This window comes from Ambystoma mexicanum, chromosome 5q (assembly GCF_040938575.1).
Source record: "Ambystoma mexicanum isolate Mex_15411 chromosome 5q, UKY_AmexF1_1, whole genome shotgun sequence".
NCBI classification, from domain to species: Eukaryota; Metazoa; Chordata; class Amphibia; order Caudata; family Ambystomatidae; genus Ambystoma; species Ambystoma mexicanum.
The window spans coordinates 61,318,941-61,344,222 of record NC_090933.1 but is presented as its reverse complement, the minus strand read 5'-3'; the positions used below and the strand labels follow the sequence as shown (position 1 = coordinate 61,344,222).

The window sequence follows — 25,282 nt, the reverse complement described above, 5'->3', positions numbered from 1 at the left end:
CTTCAGCACCACACAGGATCTGGCCAAGCCTGTATCCATCCGCTGTGCTGGCTCCAGTCCGGATATCATCGAGGCAAATCTGTGTGTCCATTCTGCGGCTTCGGTGCACTCCGTCCATTCACCAGCCCCTCTTGCCCACTGTGCCAGAGTTGGATCCGCCTGGAATCTCCACCTGTCTCCGCCCCTATTCCTGGGCTGAGACGAGGCAGCACTGTGCATCCCTTCCGCAGCTCTGAAGTACTCCGTGGATCAGTCTTTGGATCCCCTGGGACCTCCCCCTGCATCTCCTCCTGAGTCCTCCACCTTCCAACCCCACTGCGATTCGGAGGCGCCTCCTCAACAGTCCCTTCTCCACTGCACTGAGCTCTGGCGAAACTCCAGCCGCCGGTCCTCCCGAGTGGTGGAATGAACTGCAGCCCTGCGTTGTGGTAACCTCCTTCATTCTGCTCTCATACCACCCACAGCAGTCTGCGGGTCTCCCCCTATCATCACTTCGCATACCTACTCCTATACATCTCTGGGCGCTGGCTGGACTTCTCTCTGCATCGGCCCTTTTTCCACCTTATAACCTGTCGGCCCTAAACTGCTACTTTCCTTCTCGCCTCAGACAGCAGTTCTTCTACAACCACGCCCTTGAGTGCTTACTCCTTTTGACCAAATTGGGTCCTGCCGGTAAACTTTCAGCACTAGACCCGTGACCTCCTGCTACAATTCAGAACTTCCTCCCCATCTTCCTGCCTCAAACACCTGGTCTCCTCCAATCTCAGTCAAGCGAACTTGCACCTTCTGACTCTTTTAGCCCTTCCCGGCTGTCTCACACCACTGACTTGAGTCCACCTTTGTGCCATCTTCACTTGGACTCCCCAACGTGTTTACCCATTACCTACTCCCCCTGACCCTATGCGATCCGTCATTTCTTCCTTCTGCCTCTCCCCCTCCCCCCCTTGCCCTCTCTACTCTCCCTTCTCCTCGCTCCTCCTGATGCCTAGCCCCCTCCACTATCCTCTCCCCCGCTCTCCTAGCCACCCTCCTTCCCTTTCTCACCGCCCTCACCTTCTCTATCCTCCCACTTCCAACCATGCTGCCCTCATCAATACTGCTCTCTGGAACGCCAGATCCATCTGTAATAAAATCGCAGCGACACTCGATCTATTCTTTCGTCTCAATTTCCTCCGCCTAACTGAAACCTGGATTCCCCCTCATAATACCTCTGTCCCAGCTTCCCTAACTTCTTCTTCCTCCTCCTCCTCTTTCCTCCATACTCCACGCCCCTCTGGCCGCAGTGGAGGTGTCGCTCTCCTGTATAACCCCAAATACACCACCTCCTCCTCCTCATCCCCATCTCCATCTCCATCTCTTCCCTTCCCTTCCCTTCCTTTGAATTCCTCTACAAATCATTCTATTCTCCCCAACCTATTTCCTTCCTGATCATCCATCGTCCCCCTGGCCCTCTCTCCTCCTTCTTCGAAGACCTAGATCACCTCCTCTCACTTATTTCTCCCTCCCCTCTAACTGTGCTTGGCGACTTTAACATCCATCTTCCTTCCCCCCCCCCCAATCTTCTCCCCTCCTCCCTATCCTTGACTCCTACCTCCTCTCCCCCTTCCTTCCTCCCCTACTCACTCCTCTAGATCCACTCTTGACCTCATCTTCAACTCCTCCTATCCCTCCTTCCCTGTCTCCTCTCTCCCTGTCTCTCTCTGACCACGCATTACTCTCGTTCTCCCTTTCACCTCGCTCTTCTTCCACTATTAATAATCCCTCAGCTCCAATCTACTCACGTCGTGACCTGCGTGATTTCGACACTACCCTCTTCTCGGACACCTGCTCTTCGTCTCTTCCATCTTACCATGACTTTGCACTACTCTCTCCTGATGATGCTCTCTTCCCTCTCATCTTCCATCTCCACTGCCCTTGACCATCTCTATCCCCTTTCTCTCTTCCGCCCCACTCAGAAACCTCCTCAACCCTGGCTTACCTCCCATCTTCGTTCTATGCAGCGCCTTCTCAGGCGCCTTGAAAGACTTTGGCTCAAAACTCCCTCGCTCTCTAATCAAACCTCCTACTTCTCCTACCATGCACTTTACAACTCTTGCCTTGCTACGGCCAAATCCACCTACTACTCTAATCTTCTACAGTCTCAAGCCTCACAACCTCGTCAGATTTTTCAAACTCTTTCCCGCCTCCTCTCTCCTCCCTCTCCTGACACCTCATCTAATTCCACACTTTCTCCCTCTGACTTCGCCAACTACTTTTCCTCCAAAATCATCACACTCAGACAAAAAATTAACTCCCTCTCTGACTCCCTCTCTTCTCCTCCCCCCTCTCCTCCTCCTTCCAGCATGTCTGTTTTCTCATCTGTTTCCCCTTCCGAAGTATCCTCCCTTCTATCCAAAGCCCACCCCACAGCCGCCTCCTCTGACCCTCTCCCCTCCGTTCTCATCCCAAAAACGTACCCTCTTCTTATCCCTTACCTTACCACTTTCTTCAACTCATGCCTCTCCTCATCTATCTTTCCCTCTGCTTTCAAACATGCAACGATCATTCCTATTCTTAAGAAACCCTCTGCTGATTGACTGCTCACTGCCAGCTACAGACCCATCTCTCTTCTGCCTTTCCTTTCTAAACTCCTTGAACGCCTCGCCTACTCTCAGATCTCTTCCTTTGTCTCGTCTTCCTCTCCCCTTCCTCCTTTCCAATCTGGCTTCCGTCCCAAACATTCCACTGAAACTGCTCTCACCTCGATTCTCAACTCACTCTCTGCTCGCCATGCGAAGCAATCCTCCATACTTATTCTCCTTGATATCTCTGCCGCTTTTGACACTGTCGATCATCCTCTCCTATTCCACACGCTCCTCCTTCGGGTTCAAAGGCCCTGTTCTAAAATGGCTCTCCTCTCACCTTTCCTCTCGTTCCTTTGCTGTTTCATGGGGAGGCCAGACCTCTCCTTTCTTCCCTCTGATTTACGGTGTTCCTCAAGGCTCTGTACTTGGCCCTTTCCTCTTCTCTCTCTATACCTCCCTCATTGCCCCCGTCATCTCCTCCCATCATTTCTATGCGGACGACACCCAACTCGTTCTCTCTTTCTCCTCCTTCACACCTGACCTCCACCTTAAACTCTCCTCTTGTCTCACAGCCATCAAGAGCTGGATGTCCTCACGCTTTCTCTCACTTAACACGGATAAAACTGAAGTCCTTTTCTTCCCCGCCAACTCTCTTCCCCCTCCTTCTCCTCCCCGTTCATCCACTTTCCGCCTTCCCATCTCCACTCATGCTCGCAACCTTGGTGTTCTTTTTGACTCTTCTCTCACCTTCTCGCAACACATTTCACTCACCTCCCGCTCCTGCAGATACCACCTTTACAATATTCGCAAAATCCCTCCCTCCCTCACATTCCATGCTACCAAGCTCCTAATCGCCTCATTCATCTTTTCCTGCCTCTTCTACTGCTCCTCTATAATTTTCAGTCTTCCCTCATCTCAGCTTGCCCCTCTTAAATCTATATACCACTCTGCCATTTGAACCCTCTGTCTCCTTACCTCCCGTGACTCCATTTCCTCTTCGCTCTCTCGACTAGGCTGGCTACCTTTCCACCTACAACTAAAATTCCACTTTCTCTGCCTTGTTTTCAAATCCCTTCATGGTCTTGCCCCTCCTTATCTCTCCTCCCTTCTCTCCTTCTACCCCCCCCCTTCGGTCTGCTGACCACTTCCTGCTCTCTGTACCTCCTTGCGCTTCCTCCCGGTTCCGCTCTTTCCACTACCCTCATCTCATTTCGCACTTCCCTTAAATCCTTCCTCCTCCATTCCCCACCTTGAAGCCCCCCTGCCCTCTCTATTCCCCCGTCTTTCCCCTCTTCTAATCCCTCCCCTCCCTTTCCATCTTCCCTTTTCTATTTTACACTCTCTCTCCCTTCCTTCCTTCTACTCACTCAATCCTTCCCCGCCCCTCCCTTCACTCTCCTGTTCGCACTCCACTTCTCCACCCGCTCAGTTAATTGCTCTTTGCACTGTTCTGTTCTTGAATGATTCAAGTTGCCACTTTGCTCACATTATTTGTTATTAATCTGTATTTTGTCGTTCCATTGTACAGCGCCTTGGTGTAAAGCGCTCTATAAATAAATGAATCAACTTCTACAGAGACTTTACCAGAACAGTTTTATCCTATCCAAGACATTAGCCCATTGAATTTGGCCTAGCCTATTGAATTGATTTGGCTCTTCTGGTGAACTCAAATTATCTGCACTATTGAAGAAACTTGTAATTCTTTTATGCTCTAAACCTATTCCTTTTTGCTCCTCCAATGTATGCTGAATGCCATTTTGCTCCTCCTTTAAAGTAGTCTGAATGCCTCAGAAACTTAATGAGTATAGTATTGAAGTATATTTGTGTACGATATCTAACTGCCTCCTTCTAGTGAATGTTTTATAACTGACTGTTGAATAAATTAATAAGTGTTTAACCAAGAAACCTTGAGTGTAAGTTTATTTGACCACCTGTGATTGTAGACCTGTGTAACATCCCTAAAGCTCACATTCCCTCCTGCGATAAAGCCTGACTGCCCAACTCCACTACCAAAAAAAATAAACTGTACTACAGACTTATACCAAAGGTTGGTTTTGCTTACACCTGTAGTTATAGTTGTGTGTAGTGGTCCCAAAGGGAACTGCATACAAGCTCTTCCTAACAGTTCCTTCGTCCAGTGGTAGACTCTGCCTTCCAAGTCAAAAGACTCGCCTTTTATTCAGTTCTCTCCCATTCATTCCAGCCTAGCTATCCCTCACCCAGCAGGGTGGCTGCCCTTGAGGGACAGTCAGCCAGCCAATCACCACGGAGTGCATTTGGGTCTTATAGGAGACTAAGCACAGGGAATTTAAGGCACCTCCCTCATTTCCTGCCTACCTCAGACACTCTGGAGCCAGAGGCGGGTTTCTCTCAGAAACCCTGACAAAGGTGAAATGAACAAAGAGACCAAACCTGGTTTGGCGAGCAGAGAAACTCTAGAAGGACCTTTCTACAAAGACCTGGCGAAAAAAGAAAACCGGGCACCATTTTAGCAAAGATGGCTGGATGCCATTTTGTAAAAGATGGCTCCCGCGGTTACTTTACCGGAGCCGCGAACTGTCGCAGTAAATGCAAACCAAGGTAGTTCAAAACGAAACCACAGCCACCAGCCAGTCAACTGAGGAAAGGGTAACAAAAAAAGTTACATGAGCATTTAGACCCTAAGTAACCGCTCCAGCACGCTTTTGTAAAATAGGGTGTGCTGGGTCTAGCAAGTACAACGCCAAGTAAAGTCAATTTCACTTTACTGCTCTGGGAAACAGTAGTTGATCCCAGAGAAGGTATTTAAACCTTGGGAAATCTAAGACTTCCCTGTGCCGCTGCACTGAAGATGCTGTGTGACACAATTGTAAAAGATGTCACTATGGAGTTGGTTAGACTCCATAACCAAAAGGGAAAAAAGGGTATAAAATCACATTACAATACATGAGAGAGTAGGAAAAAGGGTCTCACTCTCTCCAGGTTAAAAAATCAAGTCCTCAAAATCCAGCAAAGTTGCTGGGGTTCACCAAGGTGGAGAGAATTAGCACATTTTTGAGAATTCTCCGTAACACTTATAGGAGGGGGAAAAGGCCTAGGTTCACAATACACATTTTAAAAAAACTTTCCAGTGCAATTATTTTTAAAACAGCTAAGTTTGAGAGTGCAACAGTGATATATTAATGTCCACAGTGTCCTAGCAATTTAAGTCGCCTGAGGGTGTAGGAACTGTCTGTGTGCCATACCCAAATGGTTATTTGCTAATTTAGAGAAACTAATGTGTATTTTGGAGTATATTTGTGCGTTACTATTATACTGCCCCTTCTGAAGAAGGCTTACTCAAACTGACAAATTAATAACGGTTTAATCAAGAAACATTGTGTCTAAGAGTTTATTTGAATACTTTAATCTCTGTCCAACTTCCCTGCTGCTTACATTAACCCCTCTTGAGATAAGCCTGGCTGCTCATCATACTACCAAACTGTGTAGTACAGACTTCTACCAAAGGTTGGGTTCCTATGGTCAGGTCTGTTGTAGTGCATCCAAAGTGTACTGCATGCAATCTTGCCTAACAGGGACCAAATCTGGTTTGGCGTGCAGAGTAAATCACAAGAAGGACCTTTCCAACAAGAAATGGCGAAAAAGAAGACCGGGCCATTTTTATAAAATGGCCACCCATGTGCGCTTTACTGCAGCTGCGAACGCAGCCCGCGGAAAAACACAATGGTAGTAAAAAGTAAACCACTGCAAACAGCCATTAATTGTAGAAAGGGTATCAAAAATGTTACATGAGAAACTAGACAAAGGGGATGCTAAGTAACCTCTCCAGCACCCTATGGTAAGATAGTGTGTGCTGGGTCTTGAAAGTTACCAATGTAAGTAAAGTCAATTTCACTTTACTGCTCTTGGAAACAGTAGTTTCACCAAGAGAAGGTATTTAAACCTTTGGGAAATCTAAGAGACTTCCCCGTGTCTGACTCCAAAGTCAAAAGAAACAGAGTCCAAATCACAAAAAAAAAACATGAGGGTGAGAAAAAGGACTCACTCTCCAGGTTCGAAATTAAAAAGTCCTAAAGTCCAGCAAAAGTGCTGGGGGTTTCTAAGATAGAAGGGAATTCGCACATTTCTGAGAATTCTCCCCAACACTCATATTGACCCATCTTGAGAGAAGCCTGGCTGCTCAGTCACTCTACCAACTTGTGTAGTACATGCTTATACCAAAGGCTGGGTTAACTATTGCCAAGTGGACAGGGCTGGTGTACTCTCCCACAGGTTACTGCATCCAATCTTGCCTAACACCCGTTGTCTGCGCCTCATTCTTGCACTTGCCACCTGCTGGCCGAACTACTTGTTTTGATCATGTGTTCAGCACTTTCCACTCCTCTCATGCCCCTCACACTTTCCCCTCTCCCCTGCACTTGCACATTCTCAATGTCACTGGGCCTAATAAGATTGTTGTTTTTGTCCGCCCTTGCCTCGTCGCACACTGAAACACTTGTGCAGGGTGTTAGGAAAGATTTCGTAATTGTAAGTAATTTTCCTTCCATGTGGCAACCCCTAAACTTTTTGCTGTTGTTTTTCACCTTGTTCTTGACTTTGCCAGAGAAGTGCAGCCTTCTGCCGCACTCCTCTGGGCTTTCGCTCTTTTCTTATGGGGAAACTGACATGCCCTTAAGACAGTCAGTACCGGGGAACGCTGTTTCCCGTAGTTTCTTTTATCGTGTTGCGGCTTTAGTGCAACATGACACAAGAGGGCACTGTAAGCTAAGTTACAGCTCTCTTGGGACTCTAGCCTTCTACAGGCCCTAGATACTCTTTTAGGATGGTATTTGATCGGTGCAAGTCATTCAGGGACTGGAATGGTGGCAGCGATCGTTTTGTTTATTTTGAGCTCCTTTTGGCGTTCTGAGCACGTTTTTCGCACTGAACCCAAAATGGTGGCCTGGCTCCCAAAATGGCCAGACCACGAGGCTCCTTTGTCCTGTCCACTGACCGTCTTGCTCCCTTCACCTTCCCCAGGTCGGGCGACCCGGGGCCTTCCTTATTTGGGCATGTACTTTCCCGCGAAACGTGCTTGCTTTCGCGGGCTTCTACATGTCGTTTGTGTGCCTCCAGGGTGTGGGCTGGGATGTCTGGTCCCAATACACATCCTGGGTGCCAGAGAGTCTGGGGTGGTGTGAATGCCTGGGACCACCGTGGTCCGGGATTGGTCCACTTATGGTATGTGTGTTGATGAGCGGATCTCCCATTGGCTCCCCTCCGTTTTGGCGCGAAGGGAACCGTGGATAAGAGGGGGCTGGAAACACCACTACCATGTCGATCTCCTGAGTTCTCACGAACGAAGGAATACAGGAGCCAAGTATCCTGCAACCAAGAGGCTGGACCGAGGAATCGCTGGTGACCCGCTGAAGGAATCTTCCTTTGCACTGCTGTCGTCCTGTGAAGCCCTTTCCTCCTTGGATCGAACCAGAAGGCCTGTACTGGTGCTTCGACCTTTGGAATAGCAGGAACAGCTATTCCCGGCGACTTCATCATCTCCTGCCAAGTAAGCCTTCGGAAGTGTCTCTGGGCCATCCAGTTGACTGACCAGCTTACAAGGGAGTCCTGCTCTGTAACTGCCGCCAGGTTGTGTTGTATTTCGAGTCCTTGTCACTCTCCCACGCTTGGCGTTCCCAAGTCTGAAGGGAGGAGTGTACATTTGGCTTGAATACACACAGCCGCTCCGTTGTCCTGCTGCGGCAACAAACTGTGCTGGTTTCGTCGATTGGGACGTCTTTTTGCTCTACACGACTACGAGGCGTTCCCTGCTCTTCTGAACCTGCCAGCTGCTGAAACTAACGTGGAGAAGCCTGGGTCTGCTTGCTTCGGGGACCGGTGAGTAGTTTAGCTAGGATCTGGTCGCCCTCCTGCAGTATCCCATTGCTTTTCCCTGCTGTGTAAAAACAGCACCCTTATGGCCGTACTCGCGCTCTGCTTCTGCCCGCTGTGGAGGCTGCGCTTGAGTTGCGGAACCTGTTCTCCTTCTGCTGTGCACTAACCCGAACTGCCTGACTTCCTCCGAAGAGCTTCCCCTTTTGCCCGTTGGCACCGGCGTGGCAGGTACTTTGAGCACAAGGCTCCACTCTTCGCAGGGCTCGGACTTCTATCTAGTTAGGTGCCTCTGAAGGCGAACTGAGTCTAAAGCGTTATCGCACTGCCTGTTTTCCTTTCCTTTCAGGTGGACTACATATTTCGTGCTTTAAACGCTTGCGACTGTGTATTTGTATATATATTGTGTTGATATGGTATGTGTTGGTTTAATATTGTGATATTGTGATTTTCTCGCTACGGTCATTATTTTAAAGGCCTTAAAATAAATGTGTATCTATTTTTGATATAACAACTGTTTGGAGTAGTTTGTAAGCGCTCTTGCTTTGTGTGCTCATTGCGGGCTTTCAGTCACCCTCACCCCTCTTGAGACCTAGTCTTGACCGCCGCGATCGCTACCTTGATTGGTCTGGCTTGTCCAGAGGTTACCCTGTTCCAAGTAATTAGGTTGGCCTTCTGAACTTCTGCGCCACCAGGACAGAGTTCAGAAATCCGTCTTAACACAGGGGCACAGTATAAATAAAATAGATCATAGTGTGCTTCTCTTTTGTTTCAAAGACCACATGGGGCAAAATGCACAACTAAGAAAACAAAAAACCCTGCACCACTTCTATATTACTCAACAAAACATTCCTGGCAGAGGCAACAATCTGCATACCTACAAATGAAACATTGGTAGTCAAGCAAGAACATGAAGGTAGATTTCACTCATAACTACACCCCAGACAATTCACAAAACCATCACGAAACAAACTTACAATATAGGACTTTCTGTGCTCAAAACTGTTCAGGTGTTCTATCAATGAGTCCAAGTCTGAACGATATTCACAAAGTTCACAGGTGAAACGTGGATCTGTGCTTTCTGGTGAAGTGTTTTCAATCACATGCTGTAATCCTATTGAACCCAAATAAGCAGAAAAACAGTTTGAACTGCAAAAGCATGGCAAACACACAGTATAGAGTTGAACCTTTTAGTTTTGAATATTCTCTATCCACATTAAGTCACAATCATGTCAACAGAGAAAACAAAGCAAAAAAAGAGTGGGTCTAGGTTGCACACTATTGTACTAATGTTAACAGAATAATTAGTATAATATTCCTTAAAAGTATTGGTGCTAACGTCAAAGGGTCCGTTTTAGTAGAACAAGTTACTTACCAACTGGTAACCTTCTTTCGATTGGATGTGCCTCTAACGTATGCCACATCTTTGACATGTAATGTCCATAGCTGTGTATTTCGGAAACTTTTTCAACAGAGGGCGCCCTGCGTCGATGGCGTCGGGTCGATGTCCCTCGAAGGCCTCCGGCGAGGGCGACGTCACCAGATGTTATAAAGGGGACACACGGCGCCCGTAGCCTCAGTTTGTGTCCCCCCCCCAATAACGTGTTACATGCACACATCCAATGGCTGCACATAGCCTTGCGGAAACATAAGCTGCATTCGCATATGAAATTCTCCAGAGGGGCAGGTTGGGAGGGCGATGTGGAAAACTTTGGAGGAACACCCAATCGAAAGAACATTACCAGTTGGTAAGTAACTTGTTCTTCAAATGGATTGTGTCCTCAAACGTATTCCACATCTTTGACAGACTCCCAAAGCAGTACCAGAAAATGGAGGAGGGAAAATAATTTAGAGTACTCAAACATATGGCAGAATAAAGAACCGACTTACCAAAGGCCATATCTTGACCATGGAGTGTATTCAGGGAGTAATGTTTAACAAAGGTGTGGATAGAAGCCTAAGTGGCTGCAACACAAATATTCCTAATAGGAACTCCCCGCTGCAGGGCTGTGGAAGTAGCCACGCCCCTAGTGGAATGAGATTGCAACCCTTCAGAAGGGTCCTTGCCCGCCAAACGTTAACATTCAGTAATTGTGAGGATAATCCACATGGACAAGGTCTGTTTGGTAACAGCCTGGCCCAATCGGTGACCAGCATACCCCACAAAGAGTCGATAGTCCACTCTGACCCGGGACATCCTAGAAATATAAAACCTCAGAGCTCTACTAGGATCCAATCTATGGAGTCACTCCTCTTCCTTACCAGGATGAGGACGACGATAGAAAGACTGAAGAACCACTTTCTGGCTTAAATGAAATTCAGACGCTACCTTAAGTAGAAAGGAAGGACGAACCCTCAGAACCACCCTATCCTTGTGGGACACAGTAAAGGGCGGCTTTGATGAAAGTGCCTGCGATTCACTCATTCTGCAAGCGGAAGTAACTGAAACCAAGAACATCGTCTTGAAAGACAATCTCAAAGGACGAGAGTGCAAAGGTTCAAACGGAGCACCCACGAGGAATTTCAAAACCAAATTCAGATCCCAAACCTGTACCTGGAAAGGGGATGGCGGGAATACATTAGTGAGCCCTTTAAGAAATTGGGAAATCAAAGGAATCTTAAAGTAAGAACATTCTTCAGACGAGCGCTTTAAGATAGACAGCATTGCCAGGTAACCCTATATCCACTTGAAGGTGGGTCAAAGAAAGCAAGAAAGACAAAACCACAGGAATGGAACACCGAAAAGGATCAACATTTTGTCCTCTGCACCAGTCGCAAAACATACGGCAACGGTACAGGGATTTTGTTGCTGGTCTTCTGCCCGAAAGCAACATCTCCATCACGTCATCCAGGAGGTCTCAATCCTTATATCTCAACCTTTCAGATACCAAGCGTGAAGGTTGAGAGTCCTGACCTCTGGATGGAGAACCTGAACCCCTCAGCAGATCCTCTTGGTAGGGAAGACGGCACGGAGGGCAGATGGACATTTCTAGAAGGTCCGGGTACAACTCTCCTGGCTGAATCCAGAGCAATGAGGATCATGTGGGAACCGAACCTCCTTAACACTTGAGGAATGACAGGGACTGAAGGAAACGCGTACAGCAGTGGGAATTACTATTCCACTACGAATGTGTCTTAAGGCTCCTCTCGGGGGAAATTCCCTTGAGCAGAATCTCTCGCACTTCCGGTTGTCACTGGTGGCGAAGAGATCCACTTGTGGGGTTCCCCAAAGGGCGAAGATCTGCAGAAGGACTTCCTGAGCCAACACTCACTCGTGAGCGATCATGCCCTGCTGCTCAGAGTGTCTGCCGCCGCATTGCTCTCTCCAGTCGGATGAACTGCTGAGAGCGGAATTCTGTGTTGGATTGCCCAGAACCAGAGCTGTATTGCCTCTCTGCACAATGGGAGTGACCCCCCCCAACCCCCTTTTTTGTTGAGGTAATACATGGCCACTGTGTTGTCCTTCATAATCGGGACACACTTCCCCAGCACAGATGGCAGAAAAGTCTTCAGGGCCAGCCTGATGGCCTTCAGCTCCAACAGGTTGATGTGGAGTTTGGACTCCGACGGAGACCAACGACCGCTAGCGGTCTCGTCTTCGGCATGAGCTCCCCATCCAATGAGGGAAGCGTCCTTCACTACAGTCACCTCTAGCCACGGTTGCCAAAACAGCTCCCCCTTCATCAGGCTCCCCTCATTGGCCCACCCCAGAAGATCCTGGGAGACCGAGATTGGAATCTTAACAGGATCCGACATCTTGCCGGAGAACTGCGACCACTGCATCTTGAGGACCCATTGCAGGGATCTCAACCTCAGCCTGGCCTCTGGTACCAGAAAAATGTAGGAAGCCACCAGGCCGAGCAACCTTAAGAATTCGAAACCCGGGAGACTCTGGGCATGTTGAAACTTGTCTATCATCTGCACAATGTGATGAGCCCTTAGCTTGGGAGGCGAGCACTTCCCCAAGGACATGTCCAACACAGCCCCAATGTACCGGAGTTGTTGGGAAGGTGTTGGATGCAACTTCTTGGAGTTGAGGGAGAAGGCTAGCTTGTGGAGGGAGCGGCAGGTGAGACAGAGGTGATCCAATGCTTGCGCAGGAGAACGCGCGCCAATCAGTCAGTCGTCCAGGTAGACGTGAATCCCCCCCCCCCTTGCATGAGATACGCTGCCACCACCACCATTAGCGGAAGTAAATACGAATGGCAGGACCCGAAACAAAGTGCAAGTCACCAGCCACAAAACTCAGATGCTTTGACACATGAAATTAAGCATCCTGCAGGTCCAGAGACACCAACCAATCCTGAAGTTGGACTTGAGAAAGAGTGACTTGTCCTTCCTGAGAAGTGTGTTCAACCAAGGCAAATCCTCAATCCCCAGCCTTTCTTTGGAATCAAAAAATATGGGGAATACCATCACTTGTTCCTCTCCGCTACAGGCACCAGTTCTATAGCGCCTTTCTCTAGCAGGGTCAAGATTTCCTGCACAAGGAGTGGATCTGGAAGCTTCAAAGATTCCCCGTGGATTGTCGTAAGGCCGCTGTATGAAGGCAAGATAGGGCAGTAGCCATGAGCTATTGTATCCAGAACCCATGCATCCGAAGTAATAGCCTGCCATTCTTCCAGATGCTGAGACAGCCTACCCCTCTCACCCCCCTTACCAGCGAACCATGGGACATGGCCTCATGATTGTACTGAAGTGGCTGCGGCAGCACCTGAAGGCAAAGAGGTAGCTGCCTGAGCGGTTTTGGCACCTCTATTTCCCCGACCACCACGTGTACTTTTACACTGACCCCTTTGACTGGCGGCCCCTCTCCTTCTACCATAGGAGTAGTAACGAAAAGAACCTCCCTTCCACTGCTGTCCCCTAGAACGAAAAGGCAGAGGTTGACACACAGCTGCGCTTAAAGATTTTCGCCGCAGCTTTTGAGGTCTGCAACCTCTCAAGACTCTCGTCAGCCTTGCTGCTAAACAAATGCGTGCCATCCAAGGGCATGTTGAAAAGACAGGCTTGCACATCCGGAGCAAAACCAGACTTCCGCAACCACGCAAATCTGCGTATAACGGTGCTCGCATCCATGGACCGGCTAACACTGTCAGCCGTATCCAAACCCGGCTGAAGGGATTCACACATGGCATCCTTGCCATCTTGCACAAGAGCAAGGACCCCCACCCCCTTCGGGAATATGCTCAGCCGCAAGAGAAACAACTCCACAGTGTGTGTGAAAATCTTCCAAGGCACAAATGGAGTTGGCCGATTTCAGCGCCATACTCCCTGCAGAAAACACCTTTCGTGCCCAACCGTTGAAGCGCTCGTCTTTCCCATCAGGAGGAATGGTCGGTTACGCCACCTGACTCGAGGTGGCTGTAGCCGGCTAAACCACCAAACTCTCGGGAGTGGGGTGAGATGAAAGATAGCTGGGGTCGCTACATGGGGATATTTTTTAGTTAACGACTTGTACTGCCGAAGAGATTCCGGGGTCTGCCAAGCAGCCGCCACCCTTTTCTGCAAGGTCAGATGAAAAGGTAATACCGGATCAGAGGACGGACCTCGATCTAAAATATCTGTCAAGTCATCCTGAACAAAAGCTTCAGGAGGAGTTGACCAACCAAGATATTCCATGACTCTACCCCCTCAGTCCTGTAGGACGACTCGTCATGAGCCCCAGGCTCAGGCCTGCCAAACTCCACCTCAGGAGAAGTGTCTAAGCAACTAAGCATCATGAAGCGATTGCCTTAACTCTTCCAATTGACTATCCCCTAAAAAGACAGGAGCCACATCAGGGTTAAAATCTAAATCTGACACCTCCTTCTCCTCCTCCTCCTCCTCCTCATAGATGTCATCTAGAGGGAGGTAAAAGTCCTGTCTTGGGACTGCCGAGGGTCTGGAGTCCTTAACAGGCCTAACAGACTTGGAAGTAGCCTTGCTTGCAGGATCCACCGTACCAGGGACCTCCGATGGCAAATCCCTGCAAAAAGGCCCTGAAGGCATCGAGGGCGTTTAGGGCTTCGGCGTTGAGAGCGCAGACGGATTCACCGGCGACAACGGCTGGTACAAAGGCAAAGCTTCGACGTCCGTATCCGATGGACACGGCGCCGACGGAGTAGACGCCGACCTCGAACCCTTACCAGGTTTCTGCGGTCTCGCCGGGGACAAGGACCGAGACCTGGAAGCACATCTTTTGCGTCCACCCTGAGCCTCCCCGAACAGGACCTCGAAGGTTCCCGATGAGGATTGCGCAGAGGACCCGAGCCCGGATCTAGACTGTTCCTTGCCTGCTTCATCAAAAAGGCACGGACGGAACTGTGCCCTTCGATTAAAAAATCGCTAACTTCTGCTCCCTGAAGGAAGCCCATTCCTCTGGAGGACTTTGTTGGACAAGCCACTTTCCTCACGGCTCCATCCTCCGCGGAGGACGGGGAAGGCGATCAGTGACGGCGCTTCCTAGAATGCCGAGACGAGGACGACGAATGGCAGGACCCACTCCGGGACCGAGAACCCCGCGATTCCTTCCTTCCGACGCGGAGAGTCACCCCTCGACTCGTCGGTGGACATCCCCTTCGACTTAAGATTTACAGGATTTACTGGGTTTAGAACCTCCCTATCTACCTGAATCTTCCCCTTACGCTACCGCAAGGCCTTAGCAGTCAGCGACTGGCCTTTGGAACAGTCGTCTGTGTCGTGACTCTTGCCCAAGCACCACAAACAAATGCAATGCAGGTCGGTAATTGATATTTTAGACTTGCAGTCCCGGCAAGTCTTGAAGCCAGACCGCAGTGTCGGAGGGGTCGAAGAAGAAGACATTCACGAGGCACATACGAGGTGTGCCGAGTCTCCAAAGCAAACACGTTTCTGGAAAAAACAGAACCGAGGCTACGGGCGCCATGCATCCTATTTATAACATCCGGAGGCCTTTGATAGACATCGACACAGGACGCCCTCTGCTGAAAAAGTTTCCGAAGTACACGGCTGTGGACATTACATGCCAAAGATGTGGAATACGTTGGAGGACAGAATCCATTCAAAGTATTTTTTTGTTTATGACAAAGACAACAATGCCACATTTTGTGTGGACTAACGTAGGTATTCCACCAGGCACAGGCCATATATTATTTATACAATTTATCCGAGTGGGAAGTCTCTGACCTCAAAGGCCCTTTATGATTTCTATACACATGTGTGCTGTGCCTACTTCCAAGTACTTCTCCAGTAGTATGAGTTTGTGCGTAATCATACAATAAAGAGTAGGTTTTTAATTATATTTGTGCAGTAGTCTCTTGCAGCAAACTGTATCTATACATCTGCCTTCTCCCCTCCCTTGAATGAAAAATCACTGCTCAGCATAGCTACTCCTAGAAAGAGTTGGGTATATCCTTTGATTGGAACCATGTCTTCCACTTACGATACATATTTCACAACCCTCAAAAAAGATGCTGTGGAGAAATCAGTTTATCATAGGGTTTTTCAGAACCACCACTGCTGTGTGGTTCTAGGAAGTGAATCTTAGTGGGCCGGACAGGTAAAAACACAAAGAGAAACCAAACTCTCACTTGGTAGTGTGGCTCAGAAAGTGTGAGTAAGGTAGAAATAAAACTAATTTGCAAAAATTAGGCGCAGTCTCTTTCCAGGTTACGTCATACCTTACACTATTTTGCAAGGGGTCTTGTACTTGGCTAAACCCCAGACCTGGTGAGATGCGACTCCATAGAACAAATGTATTGTTGTACCAACTACTTTCCTTGTTCACCACTATAAGATGTCGCCAAGTTAGACCAAACCTTCCAAGTCAAGGTTTTCAGAAAGAGTGAGGATTGGTGTGCTGGACAGTTGAGGGAGAAGCTGCTAAGCAATGGATTGCACATGCAGTAAGTACTACAAAAGGAATACTTACATGTGCATACAGTTCATCCTGTATATATTTACTGAATTCATGAACACTGAATTTTTCCGCTGCCCAGAAAGTTTTTGTACAATCCTTGAGTGAGGGTCCTACATCCACAGACATTAATGGGGGCCTAACATACCCGACACGAAAGGGAAGCCAAAGCTCTTGTTAGAGAATTTTCAGTTTCCGTGCCAATTCCCCTTTAACCAGAGAGACCCACAGCACTTTTGCTGGACTCGGGACTTTTTGGATTTTAATCTCCTAATTGAGTGGAACTTTTTACCACTCACTTATTCTTTTTCTCGGACTGGGATTTTTGATTCTTACCTTTTAATGGAGTTTGGTAAACTTCAAAGGCATCTGCTTTTTGCTTAGTGACACACAGCACTCTGCATTGTCACTGAGGAGTCCCTTGGACTTGTCTTACTGTTTGAATACATTTTCTTGTGGGAACTTCAGTTCCCAAGCACAGAAAGATAACTTGCATCTTACTTACCTTTTTTTTCTTTTGTGGGTCCAGCACACACCACCTTGTGTGGGGTTGCATAGTAACTTCTTATTCCACTTCTCATGCAACTTCTTGTTACACTGACTAACTTAAATGGCTGGTGGCAGTGGTTACATTTTTACTACCTTTTGTGCAGGTTACTAGCAGGCTGAGCACCCGTGTGACCATTTTCTAAAAATGGCCCCGGTCTTATTTCACAATTTTCCGTTGGTCAGTTCCTTCTGGGCTTTTACTCTATGCTATAGAATGGATTTGAGTTATTTGTGAGCTTTTGCCTTTGGCGGGCTTCAGCCCTGAAGCCTGCCCAGGATCCAGCGTGTCAGTGTTAGGGAGAAATCTTAGAAATGTGCTAATTCCCTTCTACCTTAGAGAGCCCGAGCTCTTTTTGCTGGACTTTAGGACTTTTAATTTCTAACCTGGAGACCTTTTCCCCCACTCTCTCATGTATTTTTCTGTGGTTTGGACTCTGTTTCATCTGACTTTGGAGTCTGACAAACTCCATAGGCATCATCTTTACATTGTGACACACAGCACCTTCAAGTGTTGTGGCACAGGGAAGTCTTAGATTTGCCAAAGGTTTAAATACCTTCTCTTGGTGAAACTACCGTTTAAGAGCAGTGAAGTGAAATTGACTTCACTTACATTTTGTAACTTTGTAGACCCAGCAAACACAATCTTACAATAGAGTGGTGGAGGGGTTACCTAGTATCCCCTTTGTCTAGCTTCTCATGTAACATTTTTTATGTTACCCTTTCCTCACTGAATGGCTGGTGGCAGTGGTTTTGTTTTAACTACCGTAGTGTGCATTTCTTCTCCCCCCCCCCCCCATTTCTTTGTGGAACGGTCCTTCTTGAGATTTACTCTGCACTCCAAACCAGGTGTGGTCCGTTTGTTCGATTTGCCTTTGGACGGATTCACGAGTGAAGCTGGACTCTGGCTCCATGGTGTCTGGGGTAGGCAGGAAGTGAGGGAGGTGCCCGAAACTCCCTGTGCTTAGTCTCCAAGGAGGCCCAAATGCACTCTGTGGTGATTGGCCGGCTGACTGTCCGGCAAGGGCAGCCACCCTGCTGGGTGAGTGGCAGCTAGGCTGGAATGAATGGGAGAGCACTGAATAATAGGCAAGGCTTTTGGCTTGGAGGCAGAGTCGACCACTGAACGAAGGAACAGAAGAAGAACTTGAAGAGGACGCCTGCTACAACTCCTGGAGCGTTGGTTTGCCCGTGGAAGCCCTGCTGCAGTGCCGAAAACGCCAAGTCAGCCAGCCAGCCAGCCAATCACGCCAGAGTACATTTAGGGCTCCTAGGAGATTAAGCACAGGGAGTTTCGGGCAACTCCCTCACTTCCTGCCCACCCTAGACACTGAGGCACCAGAGGCGGTCTTCAGTCTTGAAGCCCACCAAAAGGCATAGAAATAAAGGGACCAAACCTAGTTAGGCGCACAGAGACAAACTCTAGAAGAACCTTTCCAAAAAGAAATGAGAAATGGTGAAAAAAGGAGACCGGGACCTGTTTAAACAAAGGGGCTTAAGGCGCCATCTTGAAAAACATGGTTACCGCGATTTTTAGCTACCGATGTTCACGGTTGTGAAAAATCATAGTTCGTTGTAAAACCACTGCCACCAGCCACTGATAGAAAAGGGTAGCATTTGACTGCTACATGAGTTTCTAGACACAGGGGATACTAGGTAGCCCCTCCAGCACTATACAGGAAGATAGTGTGTGCTGGGTCTAGGAATTTAAAAGGACTAGTAAAGTAAATTTGACCTTACATTCTCTGGGAAACAATAGTTTATCCCAGAGAATGTATTTCAACCTTTTGGAAGTCTAATAAGACATCCCTGTGTTACTGCACTGAGGGTGCTGTGTAGTAACACACATGAAAAAAACGAACAAAATGAATAAGTACAGAGTCCCAAAGTTCAGAAAAAGAGCTGGGGGTCTCTAAGGTAAAGAGGAATTAGCACATTTTGAAAATTCTCCCCAACAACTGTCAGCATCCTCTTCTGAATTCCTGACACCAGGGTGTGCAGGGTCAAAGGGTGTCCATCGATACATCTCTCGGAGACCGAGCAGTAGGCCTACTAGGTCCCTCGCCATCATCACCAACATTGTCTCCGTCTGCATTTCCGCCATCGTCGTCATCCTCCTCAGCATTTCCGCTGTTGTCCCCCACGTCCTCCTGGATCGTGTGTATGGACTGGGCCTCCTCGTCCGAGGAAGAAATATCCATGCCCTGGAGTATGGTCTACCCTGAGGCCTCCTCTCCACCGCCCCTTTTTTTGCATCTTGAGGGGTGGTTTCGGGTTTAGGGATGGCATCCCCTTCTCTGGTGTCTTCTCCACTGGCCTGGCCGAGATCTCCCGCCTCAGGGGCAGGGATACTCTGGGCCCCGCCGGGTATACCTTGAGTGGGTCAGCCCCTTTGGCCTTAGAGAGGGCGGAAGCCACCAACTCTATCGTCGAGGACGACTTCACCTGGACTACCTGGGCCTTCTGGGACAGGTTGGTCACGTTTTCCTGTGCCTTTCTCTTCTCAGGCTTTTCCTGCAGCTTTGCCGTGTTAGCCGATTTCATCTTCAAGGATTAGCTGGAGCGATGGCTGGAGATGGAGGCAAATTGTGAAGCTGAGACCGTCTTGCCTGCGCAGCACCCCGACGGAAACCGACTTGCAGTGCTTGGGCCCCAACGGATGGAGCGCCCCTCAAAGGACTTAGAAGCCCGTTCCTCGGACAGGCCATTCCTGTGTGAGGCATGCCCCTGCTTGCCGCACAGGGTAGAGGCCTTGGAGCTGAGCGATGCCGCCTGTCTACTGTGACGATCCTTCATGGTTCGCTTGGAGAACCCGAGGCAGATTCCACAATCCACTTCCCTGTGATCCGGATGGAAATAGAGGCACTCAAGGTGTTTGTCTTCTACAAACACGTTCCGCAGTCTGTAGCTGGAGCACAGCTTGAAAAGGGAGCTTCCCTCATCTCTTCCGACATGGTCCGGAGTGCAGAGTTGGCCTGATGGCCTTCTGGAATCTTCAATGAAACTTTGATTCTTGCCCTTGAAGGGCGCTGAAATTCACTGCCAAATCGATCCACGCTTGTCAGCCGATGGAGAGAAGGGGCACACAGGCTCTGTTTGACAAAAATAGGACTTTTTAATCAAAAAAGCGTGAAAAACATAATAGCTCATGGAGCAAAACATGAGGACTCCCAGCACTTGAACGTGCTGTAAAAATCTGAACATGGCTGCAGCAGAGCAGCTTAGGGAGAGGGCAGTCATTGATTGGTTTAGAGGAGAAATATAGTAAGTAAAAGTGAAACTTTCCTTTTACTGAGGATTCCCGGCCTGACGATGGGGAATATTCATGAGCATGTGAATCCATGCCAGACCCCATGCTAGAGAAATTGTAGCAAACATATGGTCCAAAGAAACAAACATTTTGTATTGTACAAAAATAAAGGGTTTATTTAAATAATAGTGGAACAACATAATTCTTGGTTAAGTACGTACTATAACATCTTATAAACACAATTATTAAATCCAACTCAATACCTGTGGTATGCAAACTAAGGTATAACCTTAGAGGAGCAAGAAGCAAGTCAAGGTGAGTCAAACCTAAGGTTTTACATTATGGACAACCTTAGGTTTGACTCATCATGACTTGCTTCTTGCTCCTCTAAATAAGGTTATACCTTGGTTTGCATACCACTCAAGCTTGAGGACCTGCGTATTGGCGGTTTGCAGCCCAGCAATGTCACACCACATCGAGGGATGGCTCGTTTTGCAGGTCTTCTCAAGGCTGGTGGATCACACAAACTTCTGGGTAAGACTTATTGCATTCAGGATTTTTAGGTACATTTTCATAGTAATGTTAAATCTTCCTGACCGTGTCAGCCCCAGAATGTTTGATTTTACTGGTGGATTCTTCCTTACACCTCTGAGTGGAAACTTTTTCCACACTCCCAGAAACTTTTACTCTTTTCATGGGTGTCATTTTTAAGACTCTCCATAGTGTCTTTTAAAAGTTATCCTATTTGACAACTTTTTGGCAATAAGTGCCTATTGTTGCTGGGTTGCCCTAGGGGCTCCCCTTTTAACTTTCTCTAGCTAACCTTGTGAGAACTACAGGTCCCAAGAGTAGAAAGGATCTTTGGACCCGTTTCCATTTTATTAGTTGAAACCAGCAGCCCCCACCCCCCCCCCACCTTACGTCGAGTGCTGGGGAGATACTGAGTATCTCCTTTCTAATTTCAAATATAAAATGTATGTTACAAGGAGAAACTTACATTTAATGGCTGGTGGCAGTGCATGGGTGCTCATTTTACCAAAATGGCCAGGGTCTTGTTTTTTCACCCTTTTCATGTTCCTTGTCCTTTCTTGTTCCTTTCCCCGACATCCAGGGCAGGAAATGCCTTTGTGTGATTTTTATCTTAAGCGGGAGTCCTCTGGACTGAACGCCCAGGCTCCAGAGTATCTGTGAAGGTAGGATGCGAGGGAGGAGTCCAAAACTCTGCAGCCCTTTGTCTTCCAGCCAGAGTGAGAGATTGCAGTTCAAACTGGGAGGCAAGCTGTCCTGAAAGGATTGCCAACCCCCATAAGTTTGAATGTTGCAAGGCTGTTTGATTGGCTGGATTCCTGCATAAATGTCTGATCCTGGAAGATGAAGAGGTCGACCACTGGAACCGAGAGCCTGCTGTGTTAGGGAGAATTCTCATTTCTGTGCCAATTCTCTTCGAGACACCGAGCGTGTTTGCTGGACTTCAGGACTTAATTTTAATCCTGGAGTGAGTGGGAACTTTTTCTCACTCATGTATTTTTGATCTGATTTGGACTCTGTTTCTCTGTGGTTTTGGAGTCTGACAACTCCATAGGCATTTAACGTTTGTATTGTGACACACAGCACCTTCAGTGCAGTGTCACAGAGAGGTCCTTTGGATTTCTCATAAGGTTTGAATACCTTCTCTTGTGTAAAATACTGTTCCCAAAGTAGTGAAGTGAAATTGACTTTACTTGCCATTTTTCTCTATCTAGGTCTAGTACACCCCATCTTATGTGGAAGTACTGGGGGGTTACTGAGTAGCCCCTGTTCCTACTTACTAATATTTAATTTGTTATGTTACCCTCTCTACTTTTAAATGGCTGGTGGCAGTGGTTTAATTTTCCTACCATTGTGCGTTTTTACCGCAGGTTGAATCACCAGCTGCAGTATTGCACCCATGGGTGCCCATTTTGTCAAAATGGCCCCAGTCTTTTTTTTGCAATTTCTTGCTTGTGAGGTCTTTCTTGGGGTTTACTCTGCGCGCCAACCCAGGTTTAACCATTTTGTTCAAAGTGCTGAAACCCGCCTCCACCGCTAGTGTGTCTGGCAGGGCAGGAAGCGAGGGAGATGCCCGAAACGCCCTGCCCTTAGTATCCTTGGTTACCTGCATGCACCCAGTGCTGATTGGCTGGCTGTCATTGCAGGACAACCACCCTGCTGTGTGAGTGACAGCTTGGCTGTGCATGAATGAGAGAAACCTGCATAAAAGGCGAGGTCTCTTGAACAGAAGGAAGAGTCGACCACTGGAAGAAACATCCGACGAAAGAACTTGGAAGAGAAGCTTGCTGTACCCTCCTGGACCGTTGAACTGCCTGGTGAAGCCCTGCTGCAGTGCCGAAGCGCCAACTTCGTATCGACTAGAGAATCCTGGAACTGACAACTTCTTAACTTGGGTTGGTAGGACCAACTGACCCCAAGACGAACTTTCCTGGAAACCATCTCTCTGCTGGCTGTACTTTGCTGCTGCTGGAATCGAGTGCCAGGGGTCAGGAACATCAGAAACAAGTGCATCATTTTTAAGCCAGACTGGAGCATCAGTAAGATACCGAGGACCCTCCCAAAACAGGACGACCCAAGCCTGAGTAACCTCAACAGAGTGCTGGACCCAGAAGCAAGGGAAGCCCATCAAGTGTCCAAGAACCGTGGTGGTGCTATTGACCGGTAGCTGAAATTGCGAAGTGCCGCTGATTTGGAAAGAGCCCGTAGCTGCCGACGACCTTCAAACTGCAGTGCAGGAGTCCTCCAGATGTCCTCCCTCTTGTTCCCACGACTGAGGCCCAGGAATTGCAGGACTGCAAACAGAACAGAAGCTAGCTGGATCCTCTGCTTCAAACCTAAGGTACCGTCTTGACTGAAGAGGTACTTACCACTTGTCTGTAGCTTGCTTTTTCTCACTGGAGACTTGCAGTTGCTGCTTTTTGCAGAGTTGCCCATCACAACCCTTATAGCTTGTGGCCCAACAGTGATTCTTTTGCTAAAAACTCTCAAATAACATGGTGCAAGACTTTTGTGCTATCTGAAGAAGTGCCTCAGCTCTCTAGATACTGTTCGAATTGACTTTGGCTGTCCTGGCTCCCTGCAGACTCTTCTGACCCATTGACTTTGATTTTAACTATCCCTCATAGGTGGTGCATAAATGTAACTTTTATTGCTGGGAAAGATCTAGCCTTCATTGGAAGATTGTAAAGTATTCACATGTTTTGAGAACCTGTTAACCTTTTTCCTTCCCGAACCTTTTCCACAACCTCAATATTGCATTAAGTTTATAAAGTGATGTATCAATGTCCACATTGTCCTAGTAATTGAAGTCACCCCAGGGTGTAGGAAGCAATTGTGTGGTAGCCCAAAAGGGCATCTACCCGCTTAACTTAAATCTGAGGAAGTGTTATTAAATGTATTTTTATTGTTGCATATTGCCCCTTCTAAAGAAGGCTTATTTAAAAATGACCGTTTAGAAAACCTTGAGTATAAGTGTTATTTGAATTCATGTAATTGTGAATCTCAATGTTACATCTCTACAGCACACATTTACCCCTCTTGAGATAGGTCTGGCTGCTCAGTCACTACTAACTTGTGTAGTACAGACCTATACCATAGGTGGGTTACCAATTACCAAGAGGACAAGGCTGGTGTAGTCTCCCACAGGATTACTACATAGGGTCTTGCCTAACGTAACTGGAGCCTGCTGTAGTCTGTCCATCCTTCCAATCGACCTGGGGACTCCGAAAACGATGACTTCCGACCCCAAGCCAGAGCCTGGTGAGACCCACTAAACTCGGGAAGACCTGCATTTTGAGCCATCCCACGACCTTGCAGGGCTGCAATACCCTGGGACCTCGGGCCATTGTGCGGTGCCCAGTCTGCTGAATTCCACATCTTGCTGAAACTTTGTGGGAAACCGTCTGGTTCTCCAGACGCACGATTCCAGTCTGAGTGCCCTCACCAGAGTGCTGGACGTTGCAAACAACGAGAATCAGACCAGTGATATTTTGTCTTCTTCATCCAGCCGTGAGGCAACCTTGCCTAGAGCCTTCCCAGCGATCCTTGCTGCAAAAGTCCTTCCAGTGTCTTATCTTCTGACTTCTTGATGAAGGAACTCAATGTCCAGGTTTTTGGCTGCAGATTCTGAAGTCCTCCTGTTGCAAAATCTTCTTGTGTGCTGAGGTACTGGCTTGGGTATTTACTTACCCTAAGTCTCTTGTGATTCCTGTGTAGTTTTGGGTTATTTTCTGTGTTTGGGAGTCCTCTCGTCTAGTGCAGCTAGGACCCTACTGGAATCCTCCTAAGGTGTCTTCTATGAAGCCCCTGGACCCTCAACTAACTCTAAAGTGAAGTTCTAACTTGTTCTAACAGTCTTCAGGAACTCTGACATTTGCTACTTAAGAATCTATCCTGACCTGCCTTTTGCGACACTAGACCCTAGTGACCCCTGCACCCTGTTCTGCCACTGCGAACACTCAAGCTAAAAGGAGAAAGGAAAGACTTTAGGGATTGGGCCTTTCTCCTAGAAAAAAAAGGTTACGTTGGTTGGTAACTAACGCTGAGAGTGAACATTTACAAAAGTTACTACTTAACTTAGAAATGTTCTGCCACTCAAAGTATATGTAACATCGTTCTTTCCTTAGAAACTGTCTCGCTATTCTAACAGAAAGTAGATCTAAGGTTATATTATTCACATGTGATTTGGTTGTGCCCCTTTATCAAAAGTAATGCTGTTGGTTTCACTTAATCTTGTTAGGGCAAATGTATGAGTGTTCCCAAGTGGGTGTTGCTTCCCCTGACTCGCCGTTAGCCTGTCCAGAATAAGTCTGTCTTAGATTTTACCTACCTGGAATAACTGAGTCATTCATAAAAGTGTAGCACTGGGTTTTGCTTTCCTTGGTCTGTTGTAGACGGACACAAAAACAGTCTTCGGTTTATACCTGCCTTTAAGTTGCTGATCGCTCCTGTAAAAAGTGAATAGGGTTTATTTACCTGGAGCATAACACCCCAAGGTCCAACTCCCCTAGAATAACCTATCCTGAATCAGAGGTATCCGTGTTTTACTGTTCCTAGAATAAGCGTTCCACTATTCACAAAAAGTATATTGTCCAATTGGGTTACTATGTGATTTCTTGTGATTTCTTGGTGTGTGTCATGGTACAACTGCTAGGATCTACTACCCTTATA

The 25,282-nt window shown here is 47.8% G+C and overlaps 1 protein-coding gene across 3 annotated transcripts in view; it reads right to left on the bottom strand.

The window, feature by feature from the left end:
• Positions 1-25,282, bottom strand: part of LOC138497209 (uncharacterized) — a 306,729-nt gene that overhangs the window by 166,563 nt on the left and 114,884 nt on the right. For all 3 annotated transcript variants that reach the window (XM_069620532.1, XM_069620531.1, XM_069620533.1), the window contains one exon: positions 9,389-9,525. In XM_069620532.1, the coding sequence (XP_069476633.1) occupies positions 9,389-9,525 (137 nt within the window). The remainder of the gene's footprint in view (positions 1-9,388; positions 9,526-25,282) is intronic.